Here is a 21,042-nt window from a genome sequence, read left to right on the forward strand (position 1 = left end):
CAGAGATGATATAGGCTGAGAAATTATCTAATAGGATGTTAAAACAGAGATGCAATAGGCTGAGGAGTTATCCAATAGGATGTTAAAACAGAGATAATACAGGCTGAGGAGTTATCCAATAGGATGTTAAAACAGAGATGCAATAGGCTGAGGAGTTATCCAATAGGATGTTAAAACAGAGATGCAATAGGCTGAGGAGTTATCCAATGGGATGTTCACCTCCAGTTCCTTTTGTCGCCGCTGGTTCTCCTCAGGATTTTCTGATCTCTGCGGAGAGCAAGATGCCATATAAAACACTACTGTACACACACTTACACTCTAATGCCTTATAACACACGTCTGTACTCTAATAACATATAACACACCTCTATACTCTAATGCCATATAACACATCTCCAATAAGAGCTGACAGTACTCCACTGTGAGCATGACTTGTGCAATAAGGTTACAAAACACGTACACGGTCAGTAAATCCAAAGTCAAGAAACATGGTATAGAAGCGCACTGGAAAGGTGGCCTTAATTATAATTTGGCTTCATGAGAACTTAATATTGTTCTAATTTCCCACAACACCCCATGATCAGAGGACTTACCCTCTTATCCTTCTTCCTGGTCATAGCTAGTCTACGGGCAGGAGAACCCTACAGGATCAAAACAACACAGATGTGCATCACACTGGGGAAGATGGCAACTGACAAGAGAGGAGAAGAAGGCAGAGGAGAGGAGAGGAGAGGAGAAGAAAGCAGAGGAGAGGAGAGGAGAAGAAAGCAGAAGAGAGGAGAGGAAAAGAAAGCAGCGGAGAGGAGAAGATGGGGCAGAAGAGAGGAGAGGAGAGGAGAGAAGCGGAGAGGAGAGGAAAGTAGAAGAGTGGAGAGGAGGGGAGAAGAAAGCAGAGGAGAGGAGAGGAGAGGAGAGGAGAAGAAAGTAGAGGAGAGGAGAGGAGAAGAAAGTAGAGGAGAGGAGAGGAGAAGAAAGTAGAGGAGAGGAGAAGAGAAGAAAGTAGAGGAGAGGAGAGGAGAAGAAAGTAGAGGAGAGGAGAAGATGAGGCAGAGAAGATTAAATGAAGAGAAGGGAAGCAGAGAAAAGAAGAGAGAGGAAAGGGCAGGAAGTGGAGGATCCGTCTGGTGTGTGTACCGTCTGGTGTGTGTGTACCGTCTGGTGTGTGTACCTGTCTCTGGCGGTTCCTGGTGGATCCACGGCCTGCACCGTGCCCCTGTGTGAGCGATGACAAGGAATGGACATGTCAATTCTGTGATCTACGCCCTTTCCCTAAAAAGCACGGTACGTTATGACTACACACGCACATACACTTTTACGCAGGGAAATTGGCTTCATGAAGCCACCAATCAGTATCTCTCTTGCTGCTTTGGTCAAAGAGGGAGAGAGAGAAAGACAGGGAGAGAGAGGGGGGGGGGGGGGGGAGAGAGAGGGAAAGACAGGGAGAGAGGGGGGGGGAGAGATGACACTGGTACTAACTGGTGGTACTGTCTCAGTTACATGGAAATGTGGCTCCAGTTTGCGGTGATAGACAGCCTACTAACTGCTAAGGCTGCTGACCTGATTTCTTAACCGGTTTCACATGTATTAATTCATTTTAGGGCATTAGCCATAAATAGAGGGACTCATAGCATGACCACAAACTGCATCTGTGGCCCACAGACCAGACACAGTTCTGGAAGTCTGAGATAGAAATACAAGTGCGAGTAAATATGGGTGAATATGCTAATTTGGTGTAGGTTAGGGGTAGTGGATTTACAATGCTACAGTTGTCCAAGCAGGGTTTTTTGCTATGGATTAGATATGAGATAGCATGCTTCTCTGCTTAGAGACATTAGTGTCCTAACATACCACCGACACCACAGGGCTCACAGACGACACATGAGTGTCCTAACATACCACCGACACCACAGGGCTCACAGACGACAGGACAAACACAGAAGAGACATTAGTGTCCTTACATACCACTGACACAGAAGAGACATTAGTGTCCTAACATACCACTGACACAGAAGAGACATGAGTGTCCTAACATACCACTGACACAGAAGAGACATTAGTGTCCTAACATACCACTGACACAGAAGAGACATGAGTATCCTAACATACCACTGCCACAGAAGAGACATTAGTGTCCTAACATACCACTGACACAGAAGAGACATTAGTGTCCTTACATACCACTGACACAGAAGAGACATGAGTATCCTAACATACCACTGCCACAGAAGAGACATGAGTATCCTAACATACCACTGCCACAGAAGAGACATTAGTGTCCTAACATACCACTGACACAGAAGAGACATTAGTGTCCTTACATACCACTGACACAGAAGAGACATGAGTATCCTAACATACCACTGCCACAGAAGAGACATTAGTGTCCTAACATACCACTGCCACAGAAGAGACATTAGTGTCCTAACATACCACTGACACAGAAGAGACATTAGTGTCCTTACATACCACTGCCACAGAAGAGACATAAGTGTCCTAACATACCACTGACACAGAAGAGACAAGAGTGTCCTAAGATACCACCAACTCCACAGGGCTCACAGACGACTGGACAAACACGGAAGAGATATGCAAATGCAAGGACTGCGTGGAGCTGCACTGTGCCACTTCCTCGTTGAAGGCCATCTGAAGTGCCCAACGCAAAGCAACGTTTCAGAGAGACATGGCTCTCCCAGAGACAGCCCATATCTGTCTCAGAGTACCGAGTTACCTGCTATAGGGGGGAACCCTCATACCCACCCGTACCCCTACCTGCACCCCCTACTCATCATCATTTAAAAGTCTAAACTGAAGTGAAACTGAAATGGTCACATTTGGCGATTTGGCCCCTTTTCAGATCCTCTTTTAAAGTCACAGAGAACAAGTGTAATACTGAAGGCCATTATAACAAATACAGTGCACTGTGCCATGTTTCAATGCTATTCGTTGCAGTTTTCAGAGGAAACAGTTCTGGGTCTCGTTGCTAAGACAACTCATTATCAAAGGGAAATTATTTGACAAAACACAAGAGCTGCCATCTTACACACACATGATTGTCATTAAATGTAAGACTTTTTGCCTGGCACCGATGAAACGTCCACATGGTGACCTCTGATGTAAATGCTGTTGACTTGCCTGCTCGGGAGGGCACAGAAGTGTGTTGCTGTTTGTGGTTTCCCCATCTTCTGCTGGCACCATGCTGTAGCCAAAGATCAATCCTCACACAGTCACCCTGTCCTGTAAATCCAATCAGGTCTGATGGTGTATTACCACTGAGTAATCAATACGTCTTGATGGCGAAACGTAAACGGCACGCAACTCTCCTGATACTGATCGTAGAGTGAGAGTGGGAACGTCTTTCAGCTTGCTTGAATATCTTAGATGACTTCTGAAAAAGCCCTCCACCAACACAGATAGAAGAACGTAGATGGGGTGGGGTGGGAGGGTGGTTTAAGAGTGTGAGTGTGTGTGTGTGTGTGGGGGGGGGGGGGTTGGGGGAGGAAGTCAGTACTTCCTGACAAAAAGCTGAACCTGTGACTTGTAAATGCTTATTCTACTTCGTCAGTCTCCGTCGCTGCAGAGACAGATCTACTGTTGTCCTGGATGTGCGTGTTCAGCCCTGACCACAGGTCATTTCAGAGTTAGCCCACTTTACTTGTATATACTACATATATATATTTATAAAAGCCACCTTTCTTACCACTTCCTGTTTAAAATGTTGAACCTGCTGACGAGCAACGGCTTCTTCTGCTTCAGTTACATATAACAGGACAGCGATGCAAGGCTATCTCTCCGATCTTTTGGAGAGAAAAAAAAATCTCGCTGGTGTTTCAGCTCCCCATGTTGAAGCTATATTTCAGTCTCTGCTTCAGGCCCTCAGAGTAAATCCCTTCTGTCATGGTGGGACTGTGTTCTCAAGAGATAAAGCCCTTCAAAAGAAAACTTCCCTCCCAGTGCTCAAGCCTGTCCCTCAGTGCAGGTATGCTGTGCCAGAGATGATCGCAGTGCTATCTGTGGTTAATGCCTTTGCACATGATTGGATACAGAGTGGCTGTGAATGTAAATCTGCTCTCTGATTTGCATCAGAGGCCAAAGGGTGTCGGATACAGACATAGATCTGTCCATTATCTGGCGAGGAGCTGTATATGACCAGAGTCAGATTAGTGTGAGAGTAAGGTGTCAGTACACACACACACACACACACACACACACACACACACACACACACACACGCTCTGTGGTATTTCCTCAGATATAAGGAAACATTATTTCAGGCTGGTAGAGTTCAGCATTAGAGTAAAGTGTAATTTCTGTGGGATTACCTCAGTAATAATTTGATTCCATAAAATATTTCACCAGACAAGCTGTTTCTGATAGAGGAACTGCCAACATCAAGCACACCCTCCATGCAACAGGAGGGAAATTATGCAATTATGAAAACATTTAATCACCAGAGTACATGCACAAAGGAACTGTATAATAAAAGAAAGTAGCAAACCAGAGACTACACATCAACTAAAAACAAATCTGACCTAAGCGTGCATTAGATAGTGCCTCATCATCTAAACAATATATTTTCGTCTACTAAGAGACAGCAGACAGAGTGTTTACTTGTTTGTTTGTTTGTCACACATTTTGTATGTTGAGGTTTTTACATGCATGTTGTAGGCTAATCTTCAGTCCACTGTCAATGTAATTTCCTCGCTGCTACTCCATAACCTCACATCCTAATGGCCTCAGAAGTTTAGCCTATACCGGGAGAACATCTAGGCTTCATCTACCATACAGCTTGAACCATGCTGCATTGATTAGCTGGCATCTGGACAGAAATCAGTCAGTCCTATCATCAGATTATTCCTCCATCAAATGACATACATCTCACACGAATTTGAACACTCATCATTAAAAGGCATTTTGTTTCTAAAGTGAATGAACACGGTATCTGTTAGCATATTGCGTGAGAACTGGAAGGGTCTCTGATCTTGAATTATGTTCAAGACAGAAGAAATTATTACACTGCCAAAGTGGTCAGACCTGTTTGAAGCTTGTTCGAAATGTTTTCTTACAATCCATATGATGTATTGTTATTTTCTTAGGTTCAAGTTTACAATGAAATAAATATGTAAGAATATAAGTGAGTAGTATAAAAAGAACATTCGGGAAACATCCACGATGTTAGCTAACAGATGATGTCATATGGTGGGTGTGATCTCATACCGGAAGTGCAGGTGCATCTGCGTGTCACGTTCGGTGGTTTGGGACCAAAACAGTCCGTCAGTCGACCACTTATTGCGACGTATGCTCTGAAGATACTTGCTACCGGAGCTTGAAATACCTTTGGGCACCAAACCATGGCCCTTAATAAGAACAGCTCAGAATCTGGCGGCATCATCATAAACAACAGCGAAAGGTAACGCCAATGAGCTTTAGGAAGCCATAATTCATGAGGATGTGCTTCTCTGGAGCTAACGTAGACGTAGCTAGCAAGCATCTGTTTACTTACTAGCCAGCTTGTGAAATAGCGGTACCAAGCTAACGGTTCCTTGACCAGTCAATTTGCAGTTGGAGGATCTAAATGGTTAACATTGTCATCTACTACTATTTGAATTCATTAACAACACATCTGTATTAATCACTTAGGTCAATAAAACTGGTTAAACATTAGAAGAGGTCTTTATCAGTTGTATCGCTAGGCAAAGGTACCCAGTTTGCTAACTAACCACTATCTGTCTGGAAACTGCCATGTCAAAAATGCAGTTTGCTTATTCATTATAACCCACAGAAAATATCTTGAGCGAGCTACAGATATTAGTCAGTGTCAGTTACGAGTCTGATGAAGTATTTGATATATGGAGCTCTTTCGAAGCTCTCTGCATGATTTAACGCTAGGTCATCAAGGTACACCTAATATTAGTAAACCCATTGCAGGTGCATTTTGTAACTGGCCAGTCTACCAATGGTGTGTCTGGGACATTTGCCCCCTTAAGCTTCTTAGCGGCCTTTTTCTAAAATCCCTTCAGGTGCCGTAAATAGCTGGCTTGTCTAAGGTTAAAAACATGTTTCGGAGTTATGTAATCGAATATCCCCACTAATGGGAGGGCATGTGTTAGATTAGATCCAGAGAAATTATATCGCTGCTTCAGTTCAAACGAAAGAAGAAATGAGTCACTGTCTGTTAGCCTAGTTATTACTAAGTCATTATACATACAGTTATTTGGCAAATACCATGCAGCAGAAATGTACCAAATCTGCCTTTGTACACAGTTTCATGGAAACGACTGGCTTGCTAAAGTAAATGACACACATAGTTTATATTTGAAATTGTATTTGGCATGTTCTTTAACAAATAATTGGTCCTAAGACTAATTACATAGAATTCAATTAATGTTGTTCCCTAATTGACCAGTAAACATGTGTGTGTTTAATTCCAGCATCTTGATGACCTATGAGAATGTGGAGCTGTCTTTTTGTGAGGCAGACCGTCTCCCTGATGCCTTCAAGAAAAGTAGGAAGGGAAGCGTCTACATGACCCCATACAGGGTAGGTAACACCACCGCTAAATGTGTAGGGTATGGAACCCCACTGCTGGGTGTGTAGGGTATGGAACCCTACTGCTGAGTGTGTAGGGTATGGAACACCACCGCTGGGTGTTTCAGTTCTTCCTGAGGTGTGCCCTTTCTTAATCATATACAAGCACCGGTTCATCAGTCACATGCACTCAGACAGACAAACACACACTCATCAATCTCACACACATAAACATGCAGTTATCATTCATAGGGACACACCCATACCCCTGCAATACACGCACACACACACAAACACACAAACACACACACACACACACACACACACACACACACACACACACACACACTACATCCCAGTTCATGTTTGTGTTTTGCTTCAGGTGATCTTCCTGGCGAAAGGCAAAGAGGCCCTGCAGTCGTTCATGATGCCTTTCTACCTGATGAAGGGCTGTGAGGTCAAGCAACCTGTACTGGGAGCTAATTACATCAAGGCGACAGTCAGCGCAGAACCAGGGGGTGAGATACACACACACACACACACACACACACACACACACACACACTGGCTCACACACACACACACACACTCACCACACACACAGACACACAAACACACACACACACACACACACACACACAATAAGACAAAGTAGGAATGATTATTTCCTTGCCAGCGTTGCTCCTTTATCAGACCCCATAACACACAACCATGCAGCACAGCCTCCTCCCCTGGTGCGTCATGTGACTTCACACCTCTGAGAGCTTGCACAATGTGTCCCATCTAACGGATCTTGTGAAACCCCGTCACCAGACAGAAGCTGTGCCAGAGGCTGTGTCTTGGCAGCGGTGGGCTTGGGACAGTAAATATATCAGCGCAGGCGCTGGCCTCTACACGGGGAAGGCCTTAGCAGTCATCCACATGAATCAGATTAATGCAGCCCAGGACTTTTAAATGGGCTCGTATTTATGGTGCAGTCCTTGATTAGAAGCCTTTACACTTGCAGCAAAAATCTCCTTACAATCCTCTAGCTTTCTGTCCAGTGTGTGTGCTCAAAAATGTATATTCATACATATTCATAGTGTATGGACCAAGCCAAAATATATATTCACACATATTACTAGTGTATGGGCCAAGCCAAAATATATATTCACACATATTCCTAGTGTATGTACCAAGCCAAAAATTATATTCACACATATTCCTAGTGTATGGACCAAGCCAAAATATATATTCACACATATTCCTAGTGTATGGACCAAGCCAAATGTATATTCACACATATTCCTAGGGTATGGACCCAAGCCAAATGTATATTCACACATATTCCTACCAAACCATACACTATTCCTGTACATTTTTGAGCTCAAATATCAACAAGCTTTCAGCAGAATGGTGAGCGGTAGCTCTGACTGTTACCCACATTAATCATATTCATGCAGTGACTTTCTTATGGACTCTCAGTAATGAATGTTTGCACAGCCAAGTTCCCATCTCACCCATCAACTACTTAATCACACGAATTTGAATGGGTAGAGCTGCAGATGTGATGGGTTTATATCCTGTGTCTGTCTCTTATGTTACACTGGTCTGTGTTTGATCTTGTCCAGGAGGCTGGGAAGGCACTGATCTGTGTTTGATGTGTTTGGTCTGGTCCAGGAGGCTGGGAAGGCACTGATTTGTGTTTGATGTGTTTGGTCTGGTCCAGGAGGCTGGGAAGGCACTGATTTGTGTTTGATGTGTTTGGTCTGGTCCAGGAGGCTGGGAAGGCACTGCAAACTTCTCTAATGTTACATCTATCTGTGTTTGATGTGTTTGGTCTTGTCCAGGAGGCTGGGAAGGCACTGCAAACTTCAAGCTGATCTTCAACGCAGGCGGAGCCATCGAGTTTGGCCAGCACATGCTGCACGTGGCCAACCAGGGTAGGAGGATGACCGCCGCTTTCCTGTGAATGGTGTTTTTGTTTAATTCTTATTTCGTTTCCTGAGTGGCCTGTGGGGCTGAGTTGCCCAGTTGTGCATAGGACAGTCAGCTTCTTGTTAAAGCACACCCCTGTCTCCTAGATGGAAGAAAGAGTCTTATAGGAGACACTGGGCATCAGTGATGTGGTTTGGGTATACTGCCACCTGCTGGACTCATAGGTACTACACCATGTCCTTAGAAACTGCCTTGAGACTTGGGTTTGGCTTGGAAAGTCCCAGGGGTCAGGATTGGGAGGGTTAGCATCAAAATTGACTCTTTAAAAAATCTTTCAAATCTTAAAAAAAAGTCGGACCATGAATGCTTACTTTTGGCACCATTTCTACGGAAAGCCTATGAAGAGCCTCTTTGCCCATAGTACGACATTGATAAAGATGGCAGCGCTCAACTTGGTGCTTCCTGGGTTGAAGTAGCTAGCATAGCATCTGCTATTGAAATGAATGAAGTAGCTAGCATAGCATCTGCTGTTGAAATGAATGAAGTAGCTAGCATAGCATCAGCCATCGAAATGAATGAAGTAGCTAGCATAGCATCTGCTGTTGAAATGAATGAAGTCGCTAGCAAAGCATCAGCTATTGAAATGATTGGGGGTGGTACTTCCTCTCTCTCTCCAGGTCTATATAATACCTCCATGGAAAGTCCAACTCAAAAGAAACTATTGACCAAAGCAGGTCAGGGGCAGAACTCAGACCAAACTCAGTCCAGACTACCATGGTGAATGATTATCTCAGAGTTGAGAGAAATCCAGGATCAAATTGCGTTTTTTAACTGCCGAGTGATTTATTTTGATTTGAGGATTTGTTTTCGCATTTTGAGGATTTGATTTAGTGTTTTTCTTGCATTGAATGGGGAATTCCAGTATTGTTGTAAGAGAATGGACTGTAATGTCATTTTAACTCTTACCATGTGTCTTTCCACTTTGGGTCACCTTACCCACACACTACAGCATCCAAAGGACAGCCAGTTCTGGGGAATTTCGGAAACTGCCCCTTCATGGCGGCTAACGGGGCCTGCGCTTATCCCCCTCCTCCATCCAATGGGATGTATGCAGCGGGGCCCCCTCCTGGCTATAGCTACCCCAACCCCCCACCACCTGGTACGGTCACACACCCCCCTAACCCTCCAGAGAGACACTGTTCTCATCTATGTCAAAGCCAAAATATTATTATTATTGTTGTTGTATTTATTGTTATTAAATACACTTGTAACATTTCCCCCCACAAATAATGTAATAATGTTACAATAATGTAATGTTTGTCAACATTACACATAACCTTTTTCGAGACTTACAATGATGATGTAACATATTCATGTAGAAGTATATATTTTCATAATTGAATTATTCATCATAATTAAACTTTAGACAGAATAGATTCTCTATTCCTGGAATGTAGATTTCATTGAACGCTTTATGGTAGCATGTAGCACGGTTGCTTGCCCCTCATCTATCAGTGTTTACCCCGCAGATGGCTTCTATCCTAACCCCCCAGCGTTTGACGGCCCTGCTGCCTACATGCCCCCTCCTCCGTATTCTGCACCCCTGGGGCAGTCGCCGCAAGGCCTGGACTTGCCCAAAACCTCTGCAGGTAAGACCCTGAGCTGCCACATCACACCTAGCACTCACAGCGTATGTGTTTATAGACATTCACAAGAATACTACAAGTAGTGTCATAGTAGTGTATGTGTTACAACAGTATCATTAGTGTATGTGTTACAACAGTAGTAGTAGTGTATGTGTTACAACAGTATCATTAGTGTATGTGTTACAACAGTAGTATTAGTGTATGTGTTACAACAGTAGTATTAGTGTATGTGTTACAACAGTAGTACGAGTGTATGTGTATCTTTCAGTTTGAAATCAGTGTTTCCTTTTCTCTCTCTCCCTCTCCCTCTAGCTGAGGCTAAGGCAGCCGAGGCAGCCGCCAGTGCTAGCTCTCCTTCTCATGTCTATCTGCCAGAGGTGAGCAATCAGCCTTTCGCTCCTCACACCCACGCTGCACCCTTCTCCATCTCTCTCTCCTTCCTTGTGATAGCCGTTCAGGAGGCAGATGAGTCAGAGTTTAGCAATCTAAAAGTTGCTAGTTCAATTCTGACTCCTCCTCACCAAGTGTCCTTGAGCAAGACACTGAACCCCCAACCACTCCAGATGAGCAGGCTAGCACCTTAGATAGACGTCTCTGCCATCAGTGTGTGTATGAATAGGTAGACGTCATCTTTAAAGCTTTGAGAGCTTTGGGTGCTCTATGAGTAGAAACGGTGTGTGTATGAATGGGTAGAGGTCATCTTGAGAGCTTTGGGTGCTTTATGAGTAGAAACGGTGTGTGTGTATGAATGTGAAGATGTCATCTTGAAAGCTTTGAGAGCTTTGGGTTATGTAAGTGCTATATAGAATATGCATGAATCCATTTACCATTCTTCCTCCTCTGTGTCATCACCACCAAAACGTTTTCTCCACCTACTGTCTCTGCTCACCTTGTCCTCTCCATCGTCACTGACCCAGCGTTCACACCGCCGCATCCTTTTCACACCACCTTGTCCTGGAACATTTACAGTGCCTGTCAGTTCCTGCACAAAATGGCACCAGTACATGGTGTTGGGTCAAATTGGCACCAGTAAATGGTGTTGGCCAAAATGGCTACCTGAAGTCCTCTGTTATTTTACGCTTTTCTTCAGTCAGTCACTTTTTAATGGCCTCATTTGTAGACATGGGTAATATTATCTAAGGTGTGATATTTGTAACATTAAATATGAAGTTCCCTAGAAGTATGATCTTAAGGAAATGTGAAATAAGTGCAGTCAGGGATAAGGCCGGTTGTCTACTCCCTAAGAATAAGCTGATCCTAACCCTGAAAGGGGTCCAACTCAGGCCATTCCAGGCTCAGGTACTACTTAAGGTTGCAGGAAAAACTGAGGTCATTAACCAGACACCCGTTGTGTGCTGAAACGGCATCCATTTAACCTGAAGCCAGAGAGGCTGAGAGTCAGGCCTCCACAAAACCAGTCACCACACAGACACTAGCAGCTCACAGACACTAGCACGCTAGACCAGTCACCACACAGATACTAGCACGCTAGACCAGTCACCACACAGACACTAGCAGCTCAAAGACACTAGCACGCTAGACCAGTCACCACACAGATACTAGCACGCTAGACCAGTCACCACACTGGCACGCTCACATATACTCACGCGCTAAGGGCCTCATTTGTCAAGTGGACTGCAGAGCCATTTTGGGATCCATCTCTGGTGTGTTAAGACCACAGAGCACAGCGTTGTTTCAATATTGACTGATGAAGGGAAATCATTTGTGTTGATGATAAAGAGAAGGAAATGGTCTTGGAGTGTGTGGTCTTAGGGTGGAGAATCTGAGGTGGACTACTCCCTGACAGACACACTCCCTATCACTGCTGCTGATCTCTGAGAACGGGGTGTCACTTTCTAGGCAGCAGGTCAACACCGCACACGCAACTACTACAGCTCTCAGGACACACACACACACACACACTGGGGACAGAGCTGAACTGACCCCTTTACTGTGTGTATACGCTACACATCTGTGTATATTAGTACTGTACTGTGAGCTATACTTTGTATACGCTTCTAATCTGTGTATGAGAACTGTACTGTTCTCTGAGCTATACTCTGTAAATACACACTGTATATTCCTGTCCTATGTCTTGTCCTGATGAAGTCTTTGCACATGTGCAGCGTTGTATAGAATCACTGTGGTCATGGGTCTGATTCCAGGCATCAGAGAAGCCATTGAACATGCACTGTGTGCTGTGAGTGCTGCGGGATTAACCGGTGGGCTGAAGCAGTGAACGTTTGTGTTATTTTTGTGTTCTTCTTCCAGGACAAGCCTCCCCCCTACTCCCCACCCGAGGACAAGAAGAAGCAGTAGAGTAGGCCTGAGCCGCCTGCAGTCTCTCCCAGCCCAGCCCGCCCAGCCACTCCAGCTACTGTCCTCTCCCCTCTCTCTCTCTCCTCAGGCTGCCGAGTCTGTCATCTCTCCCTCTCTCCCTCTTTCCTTTTGCATCCGTTTCTTAAGCAGGCTTCTCTCTAAGCTTCACTCGTGCCACTCTCTCTTGTCTCGTGGTTTGGAATCTGGAACAGATGAGAACGGAATGTTACTGTTGCCGCGGCAATGACTCAGAAAAGATGGCGGTGGTGGTAGCTAGTCTGTTGTGGGGCCAGAGACAGTGTAGAGGTGCCATGCAGGTGTCGCCGTGTCCGACTGAGAAGAATGAATGACCGGTAGCTTACTGCCTGCCTCACTGTTTGTGAATGTATATGATGATTATTTTATTTCATTTAATTTCATTTAAGTCTGACTGCTTTCTACCAAATCAAAACTAACTTGGAGTAACACTAAACCAGCTAGTCAGTGTTTAATTGTCGTTCTGTTTGTATGTTTGCCCGTTTGTATGCATTGTTAGGAGTTCTTGGGGGGGAAAAATGCAGCCTGGGACCAATGCACTAATGCATAGTAAAAGGCCAGTGTGAAGTTATTAGTAACGACCGCAGGTGTGAGGGGAAAGACTATGATCCTGTGAGGGAGACGCTGATCTTGGATCAGTTTGCAGGGGGAAGCCATATTGGGAGGATTAGTCAGCAGCCATCTACCCCACTGAACCCCTCACACAGGCCCCTCCCCCTCGCACAGGCCCCTCCCCCCGCTGGGCATGCGTCTCGCAGACAAGGCACTGGGGCATACTCTGGCTCTGCACCCTGTGTGTGGGTGTGTGTGTGTGTGTGTGTGTGTGTGTGTGTGTGTGTGTGTGCGTGCGCTGTAGAGCATGCTGACTGAATGCCTCAGTGTCGTGTCGCTTGTATGAAGGTTTCTGGATCTGTGAATCAAGCAGAAGCTGTCCAGGAAGCTGCTGATGTCTCAACGGATCCGTCCCGGTTCTGTGCCGGATCTGGGGCGGATCAGTTCCAGGGTCAGCTGCTGAGTTGGAGCCACCCCACTGTTTGCACTTTAAAAATGCTACGCTATGCAGCAGCGACCAAACCCCACCTAACCCCCCGCCCGCCCCTCCCCATCCACCCCCCCCCCTCTCTCTCTCTCTTTCGCTCCTCATTGTAAAATTGATAATATATGCGCTATTTATTTCCATACAAGATGACTACAACATGACATACTTTACTTGAATGTCGAGCTGTACCAGTCTAGCATGGGTTTTGAACTGTGACATCAACTCTGCATCAGTTTGGATTTTAATAAACTAAACTTGTGTGAAGTGAAACACGCTGGTGGATGTCTTTGTCTTACAGCAGTTTATTTCTTTATTTATTTATTTGTTTGTTTGTTTGTTTTTCATCCAACAAACTCTGAGAGTGGATCTTGTGTTTTCTGTTTTTCCCAGGAGGCAACATTACAGTACTTTATATTTACTACTTGAGTAGGGTCAGGAGGGAGTGGATAATCTCAGAATGTCATGGGAAGTTTGTCTCGGAGTGTGTGTGTGTGTGTGTGTGTGTGTGTGTGTGTGTGTGTGTGTGTGTGTGTGTGTGTGTGTGTAACAGCTGCTCTAACAGCCTTCCCAGTAGAGTCACTGTCTCTGAAGCTTTTTAAGTGCAAAGTCATCCTGTACTGACCTGACCCCCCACCCCCCCATCCACTCAGACCGAAGGCTCAAGTACTGGCCCAGTGGATGATGGGTTGGGGGTTTGGGTGCCACTGGACAGGAGTGTCGTACCTCTGAGGTGGAGATATAGAGAGATGTTTCTATAAGAGACATGAGATTGTGTTTGTTTGTTTGTTTGTTTGTAGTTGTGTTTTTTCATGGGTTAGTTTTTCTTGTCACTGCTCAGAGATGCTTCGCACACTTTCCCTTTTTTCTTGTAGGCCTGTAGGAGTACGTTTGCTTGCTTTTAAGAAACGACTGTCTCGTCTCTGTCAGTCACCTTAGTCCAAATCCAGGGGGTCTGACAGTAAAGTCCGTTCCGGAGGGTGGTCCTTCCTCCTTATCGACCCCCCCCCTCATCTCCACCGAGGCGGTCAGGGAGGGCAGAGTGTGACACTGACGCCCTCTCCGATCCAGCACGCGGGGAAGAGCTCCTGAGAGAAGGCACAGTGGAAGGCGTGCAGCCGCGTCTGCCCCTCGCCGTAGTAGGTGAGCGTGCCGGCCTCGTAGTCCAGCAGCATTCCGATGTGCAGCGGCTGGTGCTGCGACTGCAGCTGCGGCATGGCGACCGGCTCGCGCCGTCCGGCGTGCCAGGCGCTGAACTGCCGCTCGTCCAGCTGGAGGCTCCAGGAGAGCTCGTTCATTCCCACCATGCACTGCTTGCCCTTCTCCTTGCGTGGGATGGCCTGGTAGGTGACGCCCAGGTAGGCCCAGGGCTTGGACACCTCCAGCTCCCAGTAGTGGCGCCCGTGGAGGAAGCCCTCGTGGCACAGCACCTGCCAGGTGTGGTCGAACCGCCCTTTGTCCGCCGGCACTTGCCGCGGCCCGGTTGTCAGGTGCTCCGCTCGGCAGTTGCTTAGCGACAGCTGCAGGTGGGAGTTGGCCGTGCGGGGGTCGAAAGTGAGCGAACAGCGATCTGTGGGGAGTGACGAGGGTAGAGGTTATAAATTCAAATCTGTGGAGAGTGGACAAGTTATTATTGAAAATAATTAGAAGAAATTAATTATTTTAAAGCCCCATTATGTGAGAATTAGTGTTTTTTTTTGTTACTGAGCTCCCCCTAAAGTTGCAGAGTGTAGCTCACATTTACACCACTGTTGTAAATACTAATCGCGCTTTGAGACCCCCTACACGTGTATTTCTTGACACGCCGTAGAATACGGAACCAGCAAAGACAACGCCATAAGCCAAATAAGTATGTAGACTGACAATGTAGGGTAATATTCGAGATTTAACACAAATATGACAGCATAGTTTTATTATATGTGACAAAGGAGATGTACGCCAACATAAACAAAAATAACAAAAACAGAATGACAAATTTGAGTTTGGCTGAAATACTGCTCGCATTGTCAGCCGATATACATTGTTTTGTAAGCATTTGAATGTGGAGTGGGTAATCGAATACAATTTTGGCAACATGATGAAGGCACCTATTGTGCATAATTTAGATTGGACAGTGTAATTTATCGCAAGCTAGCTGAGTTAGGTTTTCAAGGAATTAAAAAGTGTTAAACCTTTTGGCATGAGAGGAATTTATTCGGATGGCTGAGACTGAGGTTGATAACTATAAACCTCCGAGACGGATGACGGCGATATGGTTACTACCTATGTTGCATTCCTTCATAAATAACATTGGCAGGGATGTCTATGATGAAAAACTAGTGAATTGAAACCTTTCCAAACCAAATGTCAAGCAATAGCAACACAAGACATAGCAAGACCGCTTATAAGTTCTGTTGACTAGTCGGACAGAAAAAAGGGCCGCTCAGCATCTGACTTGCATCCTTCTGTCTTCCGTGTGTTTGAGCTCTCGCCAATGAGTAAAAGCCAGTCCGACACTGTATCTTGCTCTGTTACTCTAAAATCAGACTTACACTCGCCGAGTCCCTCTTTGCCCCCGGGGTAAGAAGGGGTGGCAGGGCTGGGCACGACGGCCAGCGTGGGCTTTTTATCCAGGGGGGATCCTGGAAATAGAGAGGCATTAGGGTTACACAACAGACAATGCAGCCTTCTCTCTTTTGTCCATCTTTTTAATCCTCCTCTGTCTCTTTTGGTTCAAGCTCCAGTTTCTAATCACAAGCTGAAATGTTATGATTTTGCTGTTGGAACATTCATATTTTTGGCATTATAACAATTCTGTGATTTTAAAGCACGATAAAAAAGATGCGTGTATTTTAATATGGTGCAATGAATATCTGCAAGGCATCACGGACAAACCAATCGCATCAAATTCTTTTCAAAGAAAACTATTTCAGTGTTACTAATGTTAAAGGGCACAGACATGAAGTCACTCTCTTTCTGTCTCTCACTCTCTACATCTATCTACATCTATCTACACCTCTCTCGCTCTCTCTCTCTCTCATTCCTACCTTCTTTGTCCTGCCCGATAGCGGTGTCCATGGCCTTTACCAGGTCCTCCAGCACCAGTTTGGATATTTTGGAGAGGATGTCCATGACACCCGTCAGTCTGTCCTGCAGATTAACGTTGACGTCAACAGCAACTTCCTGCAGCTGTGGTACCTCCACCGGTCGAGACTCCTGTGGCAGGCACACGCGCGCGCGCACACACACACACACACACACACACACACACACACACACACACACACACACACACACACACACACACACACACACACACACACACACACACACACACACACACACACACACACACACACACACACACACACACACACACACACACACACACACACACACACACACACACACACACACACACACACACACACACACACACACACACACACACACACACACACACACACACACACACACACACACCCTCCCATCAGTGGAATGTGTAAGTTGTATCAACAGAGCAATATGGACACACACAACACAACATACAACACAACATACAAAAAGACTGCATGCAAACACACACACTGATGTGTATGAGCTTGCTATCTGGTAGTGTTACACACACACACACACATACACACACACTGACGTGTATGAGCTTGCTATCTGGTAGTGTTACACACACACACACATAGACACACACTGACCTGTATGAGCTTGGGGTCTGGTAGTATTACACACACACACACACACACACACACACACACACACACACACTGACCTGAATGAGCTTGCAGGCTGGTAGTGTTACACACACACACTGTCCTGTATGTGCTCGCGGTCTGGTAGTATTACACAAACACTCACTGTCCTGTATGAGCTTGCGGTATGGTAGTATTTCACACACACACACACACACACACACACACTGACCTGTATGAGCTTGTTGTCTGGTAGCATCCTGAGTGCGTCTATCAGCTGGTGGCTCTGCCTGAGCCTCTGGGCCTGCTCCTGCAGGGCCTCCAGCTGGGCCTGGGCCTGGGTCAGCACTGCCTCCTGTTCCTGACCCACAAAGCTCTCTGTCGACTCTTGCTTCTCCTCCAGGACCTTCACCAACTGGGAAAACCGCGTGTGCAGCCACTCGCCCGTCTTCTGGTAGGACCCCTGCACCCACCCCACCACAACACAACGGGCAAGTTAGGGGACCACTCATCTTATTTCTGTTCTTCCTTGCCCCTGTCACTATTGTGCTTGCTCAAAGGGGGTTCAGGCCCTTGGCACTGTAAAGCGCCTTGAGACAATTGGATTGTTTTAGCGCTATATTATATTCAATATGCATTGACTTGAACTGAATATTCTGTGCTGCATTTACGCACTTTAGTCACTAAAGTTGGTGACTTTCACACTCACACTCTCACACACACTCTCACAATCACACACACACACACACACACACACACAGACACACACTCACTCACACACACACACACACCTTAGCGGTGGCGATGTTCTCCTGGAGCTTCACGATGTTCCTCTCTGTTTCATCCATGTGCTTCTTAACTTCCACAGCCGCCTTCTTCAGTCCAGCCTGTTGAAGCAAAATACAATGTGTTCTTCAGTGTCCACCGTAACGGTACACATAAAAGTGTCTTATTTCACCTCCAACTACATTAATAACACTATTATTACATTATTTACTACGAACTTGTGGTGTAATATCTAGATTCCTGACGTGTGTGCACAGTTCATTAGAGGAATTGTGATTAAAAAGGGTTTCATTAATGAATGGCCTCAACAGCTGTTGGACTATATTACTTAGAACTATATTACCTCTCTACTTTTCCTCTCCTCTTCGACTACAACCTGTTCATGGTTTTTACAGGCGGTGATGGCGCATTCGTAGCACACGCATATCCCTTCAGTCTTGCAATAAATGACCAGAGGTTTGTTGTGTCGACCGCAGAGCTCCAGGTTCGGTTCGGTCCAGTCTGCCCTCGACACCGAGGGCAGCTCCCTGGAGACCGTGGCTTCGGTCAGCAGAGACAGGGAGACGTTCCTCTTCAGTGGGGGCCTGCTCTTGAACTCTTCGTTGCATAGCGGACACAGTGCCCCGATGCCTTCTTTCTCCTTGGTATCCCATAGCTTACCAATGCATTCCTGACAGAAAGTGTGTCCGCATGGGATTGTGACAGGCACTCGAAATTTCTCTATGCAAATGGCGCAATTCAAATTGTCAGACTCCATTCCCTTCTAAGAATCATTGAGTTCTGTATGAAAACAAGAGAACAGACAGTCCTGTGAAATTAAAACGTGAAACGAATGCAGACAGTCCGTTATGAATAAAGCATACGCTGACAACTGCAATCAAAACACAAATAACTTCACCTTCTCCAAACACAGACATTTACCGGATGGCGTCTAACGTTAGTTGTTTTTTTTCTGGCACAGAATATGAAAATCCAGCTAATTTAAAATCCTATCAATGACGTTGCTAGGAGCGTTAGCTAGGTACGATTACTGGCAGTTTGCTGGCATAACGTTGTTGACTTGTGGACCGCTGGGTCAGTCGGGAGGCTGCTTAGTGTTATTTTATATGTATTATCAGAATTTCACTTAAACCGTTAATTCAACCACAATGTCGAGAACTCTCCATCGGTAGCTAACCAGCTAAGTTAGCCGGGGTAGCTAGCTCTGTCTGGCATCCACAGCAGCAAGCTTTGTTCAGCACTATGCGAATTTCGTTACAATGAAAGATACATGTTTTGTTCAAATTTGACATGGTATAAATAGCTGCATACAGACTATTGTCAGTACATTTTTCAATGCTACGTCAACTTACAAGAAACTCTGAATGACGGGCATCTGATGTTGATGAACCTACTCCAGCTTCTCATCACCCAACCACCCAACAGATGCTTGCCTTCCACCAAATGACGTACTTACGTTCAACAACTACGTCGTTCGGTTCCTATGGTTCGGTTTCCGTAAATCCAACACGCTTGCTTGATGAAGCAGCGTTACGCCAGCCTAAATAACACATCCGATTTTCAGCACTGGCGGCCGAATACTTTTGAAAACATGTTAAAATAATTGTCGGGTCTGAAACTTACTAATATACGCTAGTTAAGACGTAATAATGAATGTTGAAAATAAACGTAATTTAAAGCCGAATTTGCATGTCTGGCTGTCGTATTTATGGTGACATAGATTCTAATTGAAGACAGTAAAGTAGGTCTATATTTAAATGTTATTTTGGTTATCATCTGCTTTGCCAAAGTGTTAAACACCTTGTAGGCCTACATACATAAGAGTTCAACTCAACAATTTCCCCTTTTTTTCTGAATCAAGTTTCTACACCCTCTAATAAAGAGATTTGACACCTATATTAAGGGGGTACATTTTTTAGTTTTCTCAGCCGAACAACTTTTGCAGCATCAGTGTATGTCAGTTAGGCATGTAGAGGTCAATAGGTCACACGCTTAATAAGGCTTCAAAACACCAAGTAGATGATCATTCCTGACTTTTAATTTCAGAATCGTGTTCTACACGCTCTAATGAAGAAATCTAACCCCAATATTAATACGTAAATTCAGCCTCTAGAAGTGAATAGGCCGCGGGATTGAAAAGTTGGACGTTACTTTTTATTTTAGAATCTTGTTCTGAACCTTGAAACAAACCCTCAGATTTAACAATCTATGTGCCTCTCATATTTAATCAGTTTAAACTTGTTCCCAGTCTGTCAACTTTTCAGGTGTCACTGACTCAGCTCATCCCATTTAAAGGGTTAGGCTTCCTTCTTGAAAGTCACATTTGCATTTAGTCATTTAGCAGACGCTTTGATCCAAAGTCAATGTAAAAAGATCTTATTAGCTTTATTATTTAGCTTATTCAAATCTCAATTCATGTTTATCAGATTAATTTGGCTAAATGTTAGATACACTATTATGATAACTTCCTGAATAATACAGCTATGGTTATGTTTGCTTGTACAAATATGTAGAAACTATTTTCAAATGTATAGACTATTCTGGTGTCTCTGATGTTATGAAGATTCTGAACGCATCTTACGCATCTGATTCAGAATGTGACATACAAATCTGCAGGCTATTAGAATGTATTTCGTCTGCACATATAACCTGTCAAGTTAACTTTCCTGAAATCCGTGTGGTCAGTGTTTCAAATCTGTGAAAATCCGCGAGCCACCACGACTGCCCACACACACACACACACACACACAAAGACAATATGTGCAAGGATACATTTTGTAAAGAGGTTAATGTTCACCCCAAACAAATAACAAGTTGTTCAGTGATTGAAGTGTTAACCAAACTGCTTACCCGCTGAATACTGAAATGCCGTTGACCAGTACTGTGACCATCAGTCACACAGTGCGAACACAGCAGTCTTTCACTCGTTGCGGGTCTTGCAAATATTGTAGGAAAATATGGATAGATCTTATCAAAGGGTAACAAGCCTTCCTAAAGTTGTTAGTAAAGGGTAACAAGCCTTCTTAAAGTTGTTTCTTTATATGTACTACATTGTGCAGTGGCATAGGTGCCGTAGGAAAGGAGGTAGGCTGTT

The 21,042-nt window shown here is 44.9% G+C and overlaps 3 protein-coding genes across 3 annotated transcripts in view; 1 reads left to right on the forward strand and 2 right to left on the reverse strand.

Annotated features, from left to right (window-relative positions):
- Positions 1–3,195, reverse strand: part of unc13d (unc-13 homolog D (C. elegans)) — a gene marked incomplete at both ends in the record, with an annotated part of 29,535 nt that extends 26,340 nt beyond the window's left edge. The window contains 4 exons of the mRNA XM_080840520.1: positions 220–267; positions 594–641; positions 1,169–1,213; positions 3,133–3,195. Of these exons, the coding sequence (XP_080696646.1) occupies positions 220–267; positions 594–641; positions 1,169–1,213; positions 3,133–3,195 (204 nt within the window). The remainder of the gene's footprint in view (positions 1–219; positions 268–593; positions 642–1,168; positions 1,214–3,132) is intronic.
- A 2,069-nt stretch (positions 3,196–5,264) lies between these two features.
- Positions 5,265–13,752, forward strand: wbp2 (WW domain binding protein 2). The gene is made up of 8 exons (XM_080840354.1): positions 5,265–5,407; positions 6,429–6,537; positions 6,908–7,043; positions 8,355–8,447; positions 9,452–9,601; positions 9,972–10,091; positions 10,401–10,465; positions 12,360–13,752. Exons 1-8 carry the CDS (start codon positions 5,349–5,351, stop codon positions 12,405–12,407), a joined length of 780 nt encoding a protein of 259 aa, XP_080696480.1. The 5' UTR covers positions 5,265–5,348; the 3' UTR covers positions 12,408–13,752.
- A 755-nt stretch (positions 13,753–14,507) lies between these two features.
- Positions 14,508–19,383, reverse strand: trim65 (tripartite motif containing 65; the record flags this gene model as incomplete). Its single annotated transcript, XM_080840447.1, has 7 exons — positions 19,301–19,383; positions 18,292–18,728; positions 17,954–18,049; positions 17,395–17,625; positions 16,506–16,674; positions 16,011–16,100; positions 14,508–15,049 (listed from the first exon to the last, which is right to left on the reverse strand). Exons 2-7 carry the CDS (start codon positions 18,703–18,705, stop codon positions 14,508–14,510), a joined length of 1,542 nt encoding a protein of 513 aa, XP_080696573.1. The 5' UTR covers positions 18,706–18,728; positions 19,301–19,383.
- Between the last annotated feature and the right edge of the window lie 1,659 nt (positions 19,384–21,042).

This window comes from Sprattus sprattus (assembly GCF_963457725.1).
Source record: "Sprattus sprattus genome assembly, chromosome: 6".
NCBI classification, from domain to species: Eukaryota; Metazoa; Chordata; class Actinopteri; order Clupeiformes; family Clupeidae; genus Sprattus; species Sprattus sprattus.